At 33.9% G+C, this 16,619-nt stretch overlaps 2 protein-coding genes across 6 annotated transcripts; one reads left to right on the plus strand and one right to left on the minus strand.

Moving 5' to 3' along the window:
- Window positions 1-86: 86 nt before the first annotated feature.
- On the minus strand, window positions 87-6,667 carry LOC132047175 (uncharacterized). Of its 4 annotated transcripts, none has more exons than XM_059438100.1 (9): window positions 6,554-6,667; window positions 5,770-5,928; window positions 4,608-4,667; window positions 3,872-3,970; window positions 2,671-2,763; window positions 2,448-2,591; window positions 955-1,062; window positions 526-577; window positions 87-435 (listed from the first exon to the last, which is right to left on the minus strand). In XM_059438100.1, the coding sequence occupies exons 1-9, from the start codon at window positions 6,650-6,652 to the stop codon at window positions 398-400; spliced, it is 852 nt and encodes a 283-aa protein (XP_059294083.1). In that variant the 5' UTR covers window positions 6,653-6,667; the 3' UTR covers window positions 87-397. The 4 variants fall into 4 exon arrangements, 3 of the variants coding, with proteins under 3 accessions (XP_059294083.1, XP_059294082.1, XP_059294084.1); XM_059438099.1 differs by having other exon boundaries at window positions 2,671-2,778; XM_059438101.1 differs by lacking the exon at window positions 5,770-5,928 and having other exon boundaries at window positions 2,671-2,778.
- A 5,253-nt stretch (window positions 6,668-11,920) lies between these two features.
- On the plus strand, window positions 11,921-16,547 carry LOC132047178 (xyloglucan O-acetyltransferase 3). 2 transcript variants are annotated; one of them, XM_059438107.1, is made up of 5 exons: window positions 11,921-12,023; window positions 12,388-12,491; window positions 12,752-13,050; window positions 15,422-15,812; window positions 15,970-16,547. In XM_059438107.1, exons 1-5 carry the CDS (start codon window positions 12,013-12,015, stop codon window positions 16,350-16,352), a joined length of 1,188 nt encoding a protein of 395 aa, XP_059294090.1. In that variant the 5' UTR covers window positions 11,921-12,012; the 3' UTR covers window positions 16,353-16,547. The 2 variants fall into 2 exon arrangements, with proteins under 2 accessions (XP_059294090.1, XP_059294089.1); XM_059438106.1 differs by lacking the exon at window positions 11,921-12,023 and having other exon boundaries at window positions 12,032-12,491.
- Window positions 16,548-16,619: the final 72 nt, after the last annotated feature.

Here is a 16,619-nt window from a genome sequence, read left to right on the forward strand (position 1 = left end):
TACGTCAGTTATACTAATTTAACTAGGCATACAGTACTAGTAAGACAGGTTTCAACGTGCTAGAATATCACTCTAAAGAAGAAATCTGGCACTTGTCCCAACCAATTTCCATTGCAAATGAGACCAGAATAATTAATTCGAGCGTGCCCTAAGCCTAAGCTTCTCCAATCCAGATACATAATTAGGTTAGAACAGAAATACAGATACATAATTAGGTTAGAACAGAAGCTACTAAAATCCAGATACATAATTAGGTTACATGCACATAATTCAGATCATATATCTACAAGGAACAAGACGTGGTTTTGGACCACTGAAAATCCATTACACGTCTGTCTTGGGGGTCATTCATACTTCCCAAAATCCCAAAAAGTTGAGGTAGTTGGTGAGTTCACATTTAAGTTATCATGTCACATTCGACTTGAATTTCGCCATCTGCAAGAAAATTTTCTTATAAGATATCTCAGGGGAAAAGAGAGATTTATTTAAGCACAAGACAAGGGGCCACAAGAGAAAGACCCTTACTCTTGAGATACACAGCTAAATTTGCCTGAGCATCCGCTTCGGTGTTGGATTCCTGATATGTTAAACAAGTAAAACCCTCAGAATGGGATAAAAAGATAGCTTTTAATGACTAAAAAGAAAGGAACAATTATGTGTGTAGTAAATATGTATCAAGTAAAATTCTAAACTCCTTATGCAGAGCAATGAGAGTTGACAGACTGGGGAAGCATGATTATTCACTTCTAGCAACAAGGTGAGACAACCAATTTCATAGAGCCCATTAACAAGAAACCACTTGCACTTTGGTCACAGGAGACCACACATACTCACACTATTGCATTTTCATTACAGAAATAAGATGCAGATGCAAGATATAATAAGGACTAATCAAAATTCTATAGACAAGCTCAGTAAGCTCCGAATTAGCAAAATAGGAAAAGCTTGGCATACTCTGTCCGTATGGTTGATCTGGAATGACATAAACTGATCTTTAAGCTCTTTGACAATCTTGGATAGCTCAGCCATGTTCTGGTTCTTACATTTCCAGATTCCTTGAGTCTGTTCCATGATAGAAATTTGTAAAGAACGAGACATTGGCCCACAAGCAGTTCCAGCAAAAAACTTAAAACTGAAGGCAATAAAAATAGCACTGCATGAACACATACGATCAGCATAAGATCACATAGGTTCCAAGGGGAAGAATAGCTTCACTTTGGAACTGGTTTAGGCATCTCTTAGGATGGAGTGGGTTAGGTACCATCAAGACCCATAATTTCTATCGAACTAGGTGGCCTGAATATGTCTCAACTCTCAAATCCTATAGGGTCTTTATACGCACTCCTAAACCTGTGACCGTAAAATCTCTTCTGCAAAACAATCAAGTTAAATCCAAAATAAACGCTACGTAAAATAAATTTCTTGCGCTAATTATTAACCTACACCTTTGTTCTCCAGCATTCAACTTGGGATGTTGAGAAGCAAGTTTTCCCAAGACAATATGGGGAGCCAAACTGCTCACTTGCTGCTGCTCATTCTTCTACGCCACATCATCTCTTGGCTCTGTCATTTTTTTAATATAACCGAGGAATCCCCAAGGGTCAACGACGCGCAATTAGAAACATGGTGGACAATTCTTAGCTTTTCTCATTTCTTTTTAAAAGCTTCCTTTGATCATTTCTCCCTCATCTTTTCTTAACACCTTGTTATAGTATTTTATGACTAGGTATGTCGCTGACCTAACCGAAGTTTAATTACGTTTTAATATCTTCTAAGGTTGTTTTCAATGATTTTAAGTGATTTTGAAAAATCTAATTCTAAATAATTTGGGATGCAGGTGCCCCAAAAACTAGTAAAAAACCATGTTTCTCATCAATTGAAATGGTCCATTTGCTGGGGCACAGTGGTGTAGCCCCGGGTTTGTGAGCATGTCTTAGAGCCTGTTTGGATGGGCTTAAAAAAAGCAGCTTATAAGCTGGAAACAACTTATAAGCCAAAAAAATAAAAATAAAAAATTGGGGTAGCCCAACTTATTTTTTTGGGCTTATAAGCTGAAGCTGTTTTCAGCTTATAAGCTGCTTTACATAAGCTAAGTCAAACGGGCCCAATTAATTTTTGGGCTTATTTGAAGCACAAAATGATTTTAAGCTAGCCAGCCAAACACTCCAAAAAGCTGAAAATAGCTTATAAGCAACTTATAAGCCAATCCAAATGGGCTCTTAGTCTCTTAGATACTCTCCAATGGCTAGCACATCCCTGGAAGAAGCTCTTTAGCAATTGCTCAGAACTCAGTGGTTTCAACAAATTACCAGAGATATAAATTCGACAGGATATTAAAAGTGAGAAAGAAATGATTTAAAGAAATATTTTACTAATTTTCTAAAGGCAAAACGGAAAATAGAACAAAAACAAAAAAGCAGAAAGTAAGAAGAAAGAGAAAAGAAGACCTGCATGCAGACAAGTTTTGAGTCACCCTTAACTTTTATGTGTTTGAAACCTTTCTCAAGAGCATATCTTAGCCCTAAGATTACACCTCTGTATTCAGCAACGTTGTTCGTTGCCACTCCCACACCTTCACGCAACCGGAAAACCTACAGAAAAGAATTAAAAGTCGAAAACCTGTAAATTTGTGGTGACAAACCACATCTTCTAAATGGATAGGGAGCATACCATACTTCCATCTGCAGCACGTAGCACAGCACCAGCACCAGCTAGACCAGGATTCCCCTTTGAAGCCCCATCAAACTCAAGAATGCATGAACACTGCATGTAGGGGGACTGAAAGTATCTATTTACAAAATATTCCTCCAAGCTATAAGCAAAGATCACATAAAGATAGTAGCACTTAAAAGAAAACTGGACATTCATCATATTACAAGCGAGTAACTAACCACCCTCTTTTGGCAAAAATAAGACAAATTCAGCTAATCAATGTCTTATCCACGTCCCATATAAGACATGATATCATGACTTGAAGTGCCACAAAATTAATACACTATACAATGGCTCAAAACATAAGTTCAAAGAGAATCTTTTTTTCTCTTTTAAAGCACATAAAAACATAAGTCTAAATAGAATCTTGTACGTTTTTTTAATCAAGTAAATATAATCTAGTGTTCTTTATTCGTTACATGCATTGGACTTCATTGGTTGAGATACCTTGCATTCTGTCACATGCTTAAATTATGCATATTCATGAATGCTTTATCTGTGCATTGATAATGTGTGATGGACGTAGGACATGTGGTTAGATAAACGGTACTATTATTGTTATAATTGTACATAGTAATTGCACAGATTTGAAAGTGAGTACTTCTACTATTGTCTCTCGCCACTATGTTGTTGGAGGGAGTCAATGATATTTACCGAGTACTCACCCTGCATTTCTACACCATGTGTGCAGATACGGATTCGAGCATCAGCGGAGTTCATGAGTGAGCATTGTAAATCTATCAACATCCAGTAGTGCGCTGTCAGCTTGTTCATGGTAGCTAAGGATTTCTTTGTTCTGTTTTGTACTCTAGACTGACTATGTATTATTCTTATAAAGAGTTGTATCTCCTATTCTTGGTGGCTCATGACTTGTGACACCAGTTCCTGGGGGTTTGTTTTAGTCTTCGACTGTATCAGATATTGTTATCTATGTTACATTCCCTGTTTTAGACTTTTATTACTTCTTCTTGACATGTGTCTGAAGAATTATTTATTGTTGGTTAGCTCACGACAGGCTAACATCAACCCCTCCACACACCCCCCCCCCCCCACACACACACACAAAAAACCCGAGAATATCAACATACAGGAATAGCAGACAATGAAAATATTTGCACATATTGATACAAGAAATTATTAAGCAAAAAAATTAACTTACAGAATATGACGAAATTGGAGGAACTTCTAGGAAGTTGTCCAATTTGGCATGTTTTTGCTGACCAGCAGCTGAAAATGAAGGAGATGCCACCACCTCCATCTGAATGAAGGGAAAAAAATAAAGTGAACATCAAAGATACCATACATACCTAGTCATAATATCAAAACTTTTTCACATGCTGACTCAGTTCAAATTAAAAAAGCATAATAACTACATCAGGCAAAAGCAGTCAGAGATCAAGAAAGACCAGCAAGACTGAGGAGCAAACAAATTTTCATAAGCCCAATACAAGATAACTAAAACTTGTGAGTTGAACCAGTAATAAAATTTGAGTTTATATGACCCAAAAAAAGTCATTTTTATACTAAAAAGGATAAAATGTGAATCAAAATTTATTGCTAGCAGCAAACAGACAAATCGTCGACATTTATACCACCACTAGATGTGTATCCTCATTCTACTTCAAGAGCTATTGAGGAAACCACCATCCCTAGGCCAGACAATTAGTTTCTTATTCCAGGAAAAGCACAAGGCTAATAATACATGTGGCCAAAATTTCCATCCCATCCTACTTCAAAACATCTTAAGGCTTTGCAGTAACATGTTAATGATATAGTTGTTTTGATGACTGAAGCTGGACCTAAAACAAAGTATATCAGTTACTATAATTTTTCAAGAAAGACATGCCCTATTTAATCAACACAAGAATGATCTGGATTGGCCATTAAGTGATCACCTGCATCCTCTTTTCTTGAATGCTCTTCCCAATAACTTTATCTTTCGAAGAGCTGGGTTGCTGCAAAAACAGGAAAAAGTTAAATCTCCACGCATGAAATGGTCCTTGATGTAAAATTATAGCTGGAAAAACATGCTAAATGTTTCTTGTTTTTTTTTATGACATGGGAACCCGCAGCAGCTACCCTTCGGGTGCGCACAGGGTAAACCCAGCTCTTGTGCAATAGCTCGCAAACCACACAGGAGAGATAACCCGCACTAGGCAAGCCCTGTGCGACGAGCTCGACCCAGAAGGCCCCTGCTATTGTAGGCAGAGGGTTTCGAACCTGAGACCTCCATTATGAAAGCCCCATGCTCAACCAACTAAACCACCCGTGCGGGTTGCTAAATGTTTCTTTTTCTCGAGGCACAAAATGTAGTTTATACCATAGACTGCTGAATTTGACAGAGCAAAAGGAGAAAGATATTTCAATAACTGAACATCAAAAAATCTAAGCCTTCCAAGTTGGGTCTAGCGGAAAAATGTAAAAGCAATATTATGCGCACTTTGTAGGTACCAGTCAGTGGCTACAAGACACAATGGGGGAATTAGTTGGACACGACGGCAACGACAAAGCAAGGAAAAACTAACAAATCATAAAAGGGATTGAACCTATCATCGATATCCAATACCAAGAGTCTCATATGTAAAGCTATTAGCAGGCTTCTGTGAGAATAAGGTAACAATGGTACAGTTCTCCATCTGACACTCCCTCAAATACTGAATTAGTCTTGAAGCAATATAACATATGGCAGACATATGGCAGTAGAATTATCACCAAGAAGGTGTGCGCCACAGAAATAGCATGAATGACAGCTCAAGGCATCTGACCCTCCCCCCAAATACTGAATTAGTCTCAGCTCCATGTTCATCAAAACTTGTATAAGCGAAGTATATAAAGGGCACATCATACCAGAGTACTTCTTCCAGTTATGTACTACTGTGTCTGGATCATGACAGCAGAAGGATAGGTATGAAACTTAAAAAGCCGGACAATTTTGGCATCCACATCAGCCAAAATTTTACCCAACTGTCATCAAATAGTTATGATAACACTAGCAAATAGATAAGACAACTATCTCTGATGCCAGTTCAATAGCAGTAAAATGATCAACTTTCTAACCCGAAAAGGGCATGGGATGAGTATCCCAAAGAGATCATCTCGGACATCGCTGAAATCCATAGAATACATTGCATTCTTGAGTCCATGAGAGGCCAGATACTCTTCAGATTCCTTAGCCAGGCGATACCCTTTAAAAACACTTATGGCTGGTTCACCGACCTGAAATATTAGAAAGTTTTTTGCTCTAATCAATCAATCAACTAAGCCTCAACCCTGAAATAGTAGGATTGGCTATATTGTAACCATTTCGCTCTATTTCTTCATCATAGTTCAAAAGCTCGAAAAATTTAAAGTCTTCTTATACTTGAGCTCCAAGGGTGTGTTTTGTATGGAGAAAAATATTCTTTTGAAAATGTTTTCCAGTTCTCCCATGTTTAGTTGGTCAAAATATTTTGGAAAACATTTTCTCCAGGAGAACAAGTTCCTTAGAAATGAGAAAAATGACTTCGCTAATGGAAGTAGGGAAAACAAGTTCCATAAGTGACATTTCAAGTTCATTATCTTCTAACCCACCCATCCAAATGCCCCCACTTCCCACCCCATCCGACCCCTATAGTGTTTTGCAAGATTACATGTAAATGTTCTTAGAATAATATTCTTTTGCTTACTTAAAAAACACTAGAAAAATAAGTAAGAAACCCATTTATTTTCCAAGAAAACATTTTTCATTCATACTGAACACACCCTAAATGACCCAAAAAAGTTAGCAGTCCAATAGATAACCCTGTCTATGGGCCAAAAGCATAAAGTATTTAACCATAGAAGGTAAAGGTAAAAAACATACAGATGTTCGTAGCAGAGCTTGCAAATCGCTTAAGTTCTTATAAACACCGATCACATCTCCTTTACGCACCACATAAAAAGCATCCTTTTCGTCCCCCATTTTACTTGACTTTCCACCGCTGTATAACCAACACATCATAAATTTAGCAAAAGCAGAAAACGGAACAACAACTACAACACTAACCTAACAATGTACGGTCTACCATAAATTTCAGGCACATAAATACAAAATTAGGGTTTTATGGAAATATGGAGGGAAAAAATAGAAGGAAGATTCTTACCGGACAGAGGAGAGTGAAGGGAGTAGTTAGTGGGTGGGAAAGTGAAGAAAGGGAAGGTATTAATGGAGTTGTTTTGTCAATCTCAGACAGCTGATCTCTCAACTTTCAGTTTCGGAAGTCGTGTAACATGTCAGCTCAGTTTTGGTCCCAAACTTGGGCTGTTTGGCGGGATATATTGCTATTGGGCTCAATTATGTATCTTTACGGCCCAATGTGTATCGGCCCATTAAGGTGTATATATCAGTATCATCTCAAAATGGGTCATTTGCACGATTGTTCTTCAAAGGCACTGATCTTTAATTTTTGTCCCTCAAATTGGTGATCTTTAATTTTTGTCCTTTGCGAAAAATTTCTTGATTTCAGGTTTGAACTACCGCTCGGTCAAAAATTTCAAAAAAAATCGCAAGGTAGAGTTTGGATTAGCAAGGCAGTGTTTTGCATTCATGCAGAGTTTCAAACTCTACCTTAAGGTAGACTTTTGCCTTGAGGCAATTTTTTTTTAATTTAGTTGGAATTTGACATTTTTTATTGGTCCACGTAAATTTTTAACTCAATAAAAAGACCAGACCCGAACCAACACCCAGACCCGTTTCTCACTCAAACCCGGCTTTTCTCTTAATTTTGGGGCTTCTTTTCTTTGTCCCAGAATGTAATCATCCAAACAATATGGAAGGTTTTTACAAAGTGATCCTCCTCCAAGGTTTGTGCTTTCTTTCCTATTTTTGGTCAAAAAATTTGTCTTTTAATTTCTTAATTTGCGAGTCCCATGTGTCAATTTAATAAACTGTGGAAATGGGTATTTGTAATTTGAATGTTTCTGCTAGTATTAAGTACACTCTGTTATAAATTCTTGTATGTAATGGTTAGTTTTTCCGTTTAGTTTTAGGATTTGCTCTTCATTTTTCTTCAGGAAAAAAGAGAATTGAAGTGAATTCAGTGTTTCTGCTAGTTTCAAGAATTTAGTTGTCATTGTGTCAATTTATGTGGAGTGGGAAATTCAATAATCTTCATTTCCTATTAATTTTTTCTGTGACTAGCTAGTTAATAGATTTTACCTTCAAATTTTGCCAAGTTTGTTGTATTTTTACAGCTTCAATGGTCAGCTAGTTTATCTGATATTCCTCTCGGGGAAAGAAATAGGAGGTAATCCAAGTCTTTTTCTTTATGCAATCGATTCTACTGAGTTTTATTTGAACAAGATTATGAACCGAATGTTATTTTCAATTTCAAAGATGCAACACTGAAGGAGAGGGAAATTCAACCATCAGTAATTCAGTATCGTTAAACAATGACTTGAAATGTAATAAGATTGTTGAAGGCAGTGAAAATCAGAATCTCAATTTTGCAACCCCTCCAAGGTTGTTCGGGACTAAATTGATGAAACAAACAATCAAGTCGAGCGCAGAGAAGAATGAAAAAGAAGAAGAGATCGTTGCACTCTTTTAGCTGGGAATTTATTTGCTGGTGGGGATTTGTTGCACAAAGTATTTGCTCGACGACGGGTTTTACTTTACTACTATATAGAAACATGAGTTTCTACATAGGAGGATCGTCGTCACTCACTTAAAAAAAAAGGGTGGGCTCACTCTTTTTTAATAGTAAATAAAAAAAAAATTAAAGTGGAGTCCAATCTTCTATAATAGTAGGAGTGAAAATAAAAAATTTAAGGTGGCTCACTCTTCTATAATAGTAGAGATTAAAAAAATTAAGGTGGGATACGCGTGGAGAATTAGGAGACAAAAAAAAAAAAAAAATTAAGGTGGGGTTCACGTGAAGAAGTATAGGAGACAATCTTTAGAAAAAAAACGAACAAGTAGGAGATAATTGCAACAAAAAAATAGAATATTTAAATAATGATAATAAGTTCGTAGAAAATGGTAAAGGACGCTTAGAGAAAATGTAAAGAAAGAAGTTCGGGAAAAAGAAATAACGATTTAAATTGAATCCAAAAATTGATAAAGAAGTCATAAAACCAAAAGATTTAAAACTTATACCTTTGGGTATAAGTTTAGACACATACGTCTCACACTAATAATGAGGAATAATATTAAGAAGACGAAATATAAACAGTCTTATATAATAGTAAATTAAAAAAAAAAAAATTAAGGTGGTGCCCACTCTTCTATAATAGTACAAATTTTTTAAAAAAAAATTAAATTGGGCCCACTTTTCTATAATAATATAAATAAATAAAAAAATTAAGGTGGGGCCGACTCTTCCATAATAGTAGAGATAAAAAAAAATTAAGGTAGGATCCACGTGAAGAATTAAGAGATAATTACAAAAAAAAAAAAAAGTGGGGTTCACGTGAAGAAGAAAAAAAATAGGACATTTAAATAATGATAATAAGTTCAGAAAATGGTAAAGGTATGCTTAAAGAAAATTTAAAGAAGAGAAATTCAGGAAAAAGGAAATAACGATTTAAAAAAATTAAGTTGGGTCCACTTTTTTATAATAGTACAAATAAAAAAAACAAATTTAAGGTGGGGCCCATTTTTTCCATAATACTAGAGATAAAAAAATTACAATGGGATCCAAGTGAAAAATTAGGAGATAATTGCAAAAAAAATAAAAAATTAAGGTGGGATCCACGTGAAGAAGGAAAAAAAAAAACCAAAAGATTTAAATAATGATAATAAGTTTAGAAAATGGTAAAAGTACGCTTAGAGAAAAAATTTAAAAAAGAAAAATTGATGAAAAAAGAAATAAAGATTTAAATTGAACACAAAAGATGGCAGGTGCTGACACATGAAAGTGTTTTTTAGTGTTGTTCAGTAGAAAGAAATGATGGCATGAAACTCGGTAGTAAGAATATTTCAAATCTTTCAATTGGAGAACCAAATCGGGAAAAGTCATATATGGAGAAGTGGTAAGTAAAATAATTTATTGATAATTTCAATTAATTGAATTATAATACTTACGTAATAAAAATCCCATAATTATGTTACTAAAAGGCGCTCTCTCTGTCTTAATTTATGCGACATAATTTGATTAGGCACGAAGTTTAAAAAAGAAAGGAAAGATCTTTGAAAATTATGGTCTAAAACAAGTCATCGATATTTATGTGAATTTAAATAATTTCATTAAAGGTAAAAGAAAAAATTTCAAGTTAAATAATTTCTAAACATAAAAATATATCTTTTTTTAGACAGTCTAAAAAAAATATGATATTATTTTTTGTGTTGGGCTCGTGATAAAACGGGCTTCCATCATCTGGTAATATTAGAAATGGGTTTGGGTGTTTGATTCGGGTAGAATCTTTTAATTGAGTCAGAAGTTTATGTGGAACCATAAAAAGTGGCCACTTATTTAATGAAATTTCATGTTATACTTGTGTTAACTAAAGGGCATTTTTGAGCCTAAAGAAAACATCAAGACCATTTTTAATCCAATAAATAAATAACGGGCAATTTTGATTCATTTTCAATAGGTTAAAAGGACATTTTTGAGCCTTTTCTATAAAAGATAAAAGAAAGTCTGTCAAATCATGTAGAGTGGAGAATTCTAAGGTGTGAACTGTAAAGCAGCATGCATGGAGTGTCCCTACTCCCCAAGGCATGTTTATTGAACAACTCAAAGCGTATAGCGTGTACTAGGTCTAGGAGTGGGTGTTCTTTCAAATTTAGGGTGTTCGTAGTTCGGTTTGGGTCGATTATTAGTTAAAACCATAACCAAATCTTTTAGTCTTTTTAAATATAGAAAACCATAACCAAACCAAGTAAAATAATAACCACCGATTTAGTTATTGTCGGTTTTTATTTGGTTCAAAATTTATGACTGGCCGTTGACAATTCAAATATTCTCTCTCTACATTCTTCAAATTTTCAGTTCTTTTTTCCCACAAGGGCGAAAAAAATTTGCGAAAGACATGCGGCAATGTAAAAATGAAAAGAGATAGTAGAGGTTTTACTTTTTACCCTCATCTTAATTTATTAGAGTTGGGCTTAATTTTGACTTGGACATATTCTTTTAAGACATGCCTTAAAAATAAGTAATCAAAATTAAATTAATAATTAAAAGGTATAAAATATCTTTAATTATTTATGAAAAGTTAATATTATACATATAAATAATTATAAATTTTATGTATATAATTATCGGTTTGGTTTTATTTATTCAATGCTATTTTTTACTATAACCATAACCAAACCAAATATTATCGTTTTTCAAATTTAAAACCAAACCAAACCAAATCAAATGTCGGTTTTTTTATTCGGTTTGGTTAAATTTTCGATTTGGTTTTGATTTTAACCGTCTAGGAATGTACTCTACTTTCAGGTGCTCGAACACTGAGAAATTGCTTGTTCCAATGCGAGTCAAAATGACCCTTTTGTGTACACGAAATATTAGTCAATCCCAACAAGAAATTGCGAAATTTGTAGTTCCTATGGATGTCGGGTCAACTGATGATATTATTCCCTCCGTTCGTTTTTACTTATTCAATAGTTTAAAAATAAATTTTCATTTTTAATTATAACTTATAACATATCAAGAGAAGAAAATACTCCCTTCAGATAAAAAAAAAAGTCCACTTAAACTTTTTTTTGAATAAAAAAAGTTTTCTTAATAAATTAAGAAAGAATTAATCTTATTTTTTGATCCGGAGAGAGTATCTTTTTTTGATCATGAGGGAGTATCTTTTTTCCTATTTTAGCCATAATATTAATCACTCATTTCAAATCATCTTTCCAATTCATTAAAAATATGCACCAATTAATATGGATATCATGGTAAATTAAGCATTTTATTTATTAATCCCTTCGACTTTTACTTATCCACTTTTAACTTTATACATCCCTTAAAAAATAATAAATGAAGTGCATAATTTACTAATGTACCAATTTTAATTGGTGTATATTTTCAGTTGATTTGAAAATTGATTTGAAGTGAATATTTAATACTATATATAAAATAGAAAAAAAAAATTGTCTTATTTTTGATAAGCTAAAAGTGATAAGTAAAAATGAAAATCTGTTTTTAGAATATTGGATAAATAAAAGTGAACAGAAAAATATTTTTTTAAGGAATGTGTAAAGTCTATAGTGGATAAATAAAAGGGAATGGAGGGAGTATTATTTTGAGGGGTTTGGATTATGACCTGTCATGCAGTTGGATCACTGAGGGCGTTTACCTAATCAGTGGACGTACTGAAGAAAAATGAACCGGCAATGGCTTATCAATGGCCCATCTGTAAGAGGTTTTTTCTTTTTTTCTTTTTCCGTACCATCTGTAAGAGTAGGGCAGTAATATTTTAACCCAGTCCAAACATCTCTCTCTGTTTCCTCTGATCCCACGTTCTTCCCTGCTATTTTCTTCTCACATTTCCCATCCTAATTCAAAGGAATGACCATTTTTTTCTCTTTAATCTACTTCTCTCCTTGTACCTATCATTGTTAACGTGGCTTAGCTAGAGAAAATTAAAGATGGATTTGCGTAATTCTGCACAGACCCGAAAAAATGCTCAGGATTATCTTTCCAAGGGGGAGAAGTTTCTTAACTTGGGAAGCGCAGGTTTTTTATTACTCTATTCATTGTTTTTAACTCTGATTTTCAGCTTCTACATGCTTCATTTTCCCTTCAGCCCAATCCTCAAGTTCACAAGCAAACAAGATCCAGTTCCTCGTACTAACTCCTTACACATTAATCAACCTGAACTTGGTAAGTTTAAATACTCATTTCGTTTTTATTTCTCCATTTTCTATATAACGACACTCTTTATAAATTATTCACTACTTTTACCTGGTTGTCAGCCTCTACTATAATCCTTCTCTTTTATCCGAGTTTGAGACAGGCATTTTATTCTTGTAATAATACTGGAGATATAAATTGAGCGACATGATCAGTGAAAATTCATCGCGCCGGCTCCATAATTTTTGTACATGCCCCGATGCCAATGCTAATTAACTGTTACTCTGCAGATTATAACACGGCAGATTACTGTGACTTGTTCAATGGTAGTTGGGTTGTTGAGGAGAAGGATAATTCCCTGTATTATACAAACTTCAGCTGTCCAACTATTCCATATTCGAAAAACTGTTTGTTGAACGGAAGGCCAGATGAAGAATTCATGCACTGGAGATGGAAACCTGATAAATGTAAACTACCTCGTTTCAATGCTAAAACGTTTTTATCATTTGTTAAAGGAAAGACGATGGCCTTCATAGGTGACTCCCTCGCAAGGAACCATATGGAGTCCCTTCTCTGTCTTTTATCTTCGGTTAGTGATCCTACTTTTCTTCCCTACATTTTTATGCTATTTGACAACAGAAAATAATTCTTGAATGAGCTCAGGATGAATCGGAAAAGAAATTTTTATTGTTATCTGGCTAATTTCCCTGAGTTCAAGTTGCATACGTTTGATAATGTAAAGATATTTCCACTTGTGTTGTGGCTATGTTTTTCTCATAGTCAAACTTACAGATTTAGAAATTAGTACTAGAAATACTCTTAACTCACAATAGTCAATCATTAAGAAAAATATGAAATAAACATTACATTTTTTGTGTAATTTAACTAGTTGCAGTAAGTTAGTAGCAGTGGTTTATTTTGTAACTTACCTCATCAGACTTGATACAGAGATGTCAAATTAACTTAATAGTCTAAATTTCTTATATTTATCAGTCCACAAAACAAAAAATCAATTTCATTTAGCAACGAAAAAAATAGGAAATCTCAGTCAGATACTAGTGAATCTGAGCAAAAGGATGAATATTCGTAATTCGCGTCTGTTATGAAACTGCGTCATTTTGATTAAATAGTTGAGGATTAAAAGAAGGTTTAATTGAGTTTACACAATTTAAATGGCGCTATGATTTTAATTGACCTACTAATCCCGTTTGGCATCGGTGTTGGATTTTTGGTCGTCCGTTTGCAAGCACAATTTGAAATATTGGAAAACAGAATCATTACCCAAACATGGTTTGCAAATTGAAATCTAGGTTTTTTTTAAATACAAAATTTAACTTATAAGTTAATATTTTGTAAAAAAAATATGATAAATATTTTTAACTGTTCAAATAGTAACAGTTCGCATAAATTGAAACAAACAGAACTTTTTTTTGTCCAACTTTTAACTTTTGTTGGAAGATTATATTAAATAGCGTAGTTTATTTTATAATTTGATTTCATCAGACTTTTACAGAGATATCAATTTAACTAGAAAAATTGTCTAAATTTCTTATATTTGTCAGTTCACAAAACAAAAAATCAATTTCATTTAGCAATGAAAATTGAGAATGTTTTGATAGTCAGATAGTAGTGAATTTTTCTGTTTAAAGGATGAAAATTGTAGTTCGCGTACATCTCGTGGAACTGCGCGAGTTGGTGCTCCGACTAATTATCGAAAGGATTAAAAGAAGGTTTAAATCGCATAGAGATGCGAGATCTTCGGCACTTTTAGGGTCTTTGAATAAGCTAAATTGTGAAAAGGTGTAGTAGGTTTTTGTTGTCAGTATGACACTGACACTTGGAGGACAAGGACAGACATTTTCTCCGGATGTTCCGTTTATTTGGACGCTAATTTCGCAATCAAGACATTATTATACCTCCCATTTTTCTTTCTTCCACAAATGCTCATAAGAAAATACTACGAGTACAGTAGTTATTTTTGTCGTTTATCTCTTTTATGTGATTAATGGGCTAATATACTGAAGGAGAATTTGTCTTGTGAAGGGTAGAGGCTGCAGATTATTACTTATTATCAAAAAAAAAGAAAAGGTAAAGTAGTTATTTTTTCTGCATCCAAAGGTACAGTCTAGTTTTTAGTCAATAAAGTTGATTAAGAATCATTACATTTTAAGTTCAAATTCCAACGATTTTTTTTCTAATCTATTTAAGTTTTAATGAACAAAATTACTTGATACTTTTTAGTATAAATGTGTCCAAATATTTGATGCGAGTGTATTCCGAAGCAAATGAAAGATTCGTTTAACATATCATAGAACCCTCTATATAAAACACAAACTTTCTTCTGTTTTATTCTTAAAATATATAACTGTCAACTGAATAACTTTATCTTCAACAAATAATAATCAAATTATTATGTTACTATACTTTATTTTACTACTTGTGCCCTGTCAAATTAGGAGGAGTAGTTGAACAACATGTGTGACTCTTGACTCATTCTCTAACTGCTCCAGTCTCTTGCCATTTTTCATAGATGTGATATGGATTTTAGATTTGACTATTGCTTCTTCGATTTTACAAATTATTTGTTGTTAGTGACTTTGGCGGTTAATGTTAAAGTTTACAATTTTAATCATTTGATATTAGATCTTTTATAATTTTTGAAGTACATTCACATGTCAACCATTTGATATTTGCATGTTAACCATTTGATATTTGATCTTTTATAATTTTTGAAGTACATTCACATGTCACTAGTATTTCCCATAACTAATGGAGTAGATAGATCCAGTAATTAATTAATACACCCTTCACACACACAGCAAATATTTTATATTAAAACTTATTTTTAAATTATGCCTTCTTTGATAATTATTACACAAACATCATGTGAATTTCTGCAAGACAACTAAGTCAGCATCATTTTTATGCAACAAGTGAGATTTTGGCTCAACAATTTGCAGGAAGAAAGTCCAACAGACATGTACAAAGATGCCGAAGACAAATTCAGAACATGGTTGTTTCCTCGTCACAATTTCACTCTCATGGTCCTCCGCACAGAATTCCTTGTCTTTGCCACTGAGAGAGTTATCAATGGTTCATTCACGGGTGGATTTGACTTGCAGTTGGACAAATTAAATGGCAATTGGACCCAACATTTACCTAGCATTGATTATGCTATTTTCTCAGATGGGCATTGGTTCCTACGGCCCAATTACCTTTATGAAAATGGCAAACTTATTGGATGTGTTTATTGTGGGGAACCAGGGGTTCAGGATCTTGGCCCTGGCTATGCCATCAGAAGAGCATTTCAAGCTGCTTTCAACTACATAAACGAATGTGAGGAATGTTCAGGTACATAAACGGATTCAGTTTTTAATCTTGATGAGTACAATTTTAAAGATTTTAGTACTGAATAAAGCATACATTTGAAATTATGATGTTTCATTCGAAAATACTAGGTTCAGTTAAATTAAATTCATTGCTAAAAGTCTGGACCGTCTTTGATTAGGTATTGTTGTACTTTTGAGGACATTCTCGGCGGGTCATTTTGAGCATGGAGCATGGAATGAAGGAGGTAACTGTAACAGGACAAGACCATTTGCTAGAGAAGAACTTAAAATTGGTGATCAAGATTGGGAATTTAGGAGTATTCAAATTGACGAAATTGAAAGAGCAAGAAAAGATGGAGAAAAATTTGGGAACATGTTTGAACTTATGGATGTGACAAAAGCCATGTTAATGAGACCAGATGGACATCCAGGAGCCTATTGGGGAAATAAATGGATGAAGGGCTTTAGTGATTGTATCCATTGGTGCATACCAGGGCCTATTGATGCATGGAACGAACTTCTATTGGAAATATTAAGGAGAAAACTCTCCACTTTCCACTGAATTTCGTCGAGAAATAATTTCATTTTTATTCAATTCAAGATTTTGCTCTATTAGTTGAGGTAGGGAGGATATGAAATATAAGTAATGGAAATGAGTAACAAGTGTAAATTATGTCAAATTGACGTATACAAGGATGTCAACAGTTCGATTCAACCAGTTATATCACTTTATTGATTAGCATCCGTTTAACTAAAATTAGACTTAAGTTTCGATTTATTTGGTTAATTTTCGATACCTTATTTACAAAATTGTCAAATAAAAATAATG

Source organism: Lycium ferocissimum, chromosome 2 (assembly GCF_029784015.1).
Source record: "Lycium ferocissimum isolate CSIRO_LF1 chromosome 2, AGI_CSIRO_Lferr_CH_V1, whole genome shotgun sequence".
Taxonomy (NCBI): Eukaryota; Viridiplantae; Streptophyta; class Magnoliopsida; order Solanales; family Solanaceae; genus Lycium; species Lycium ferocissimum.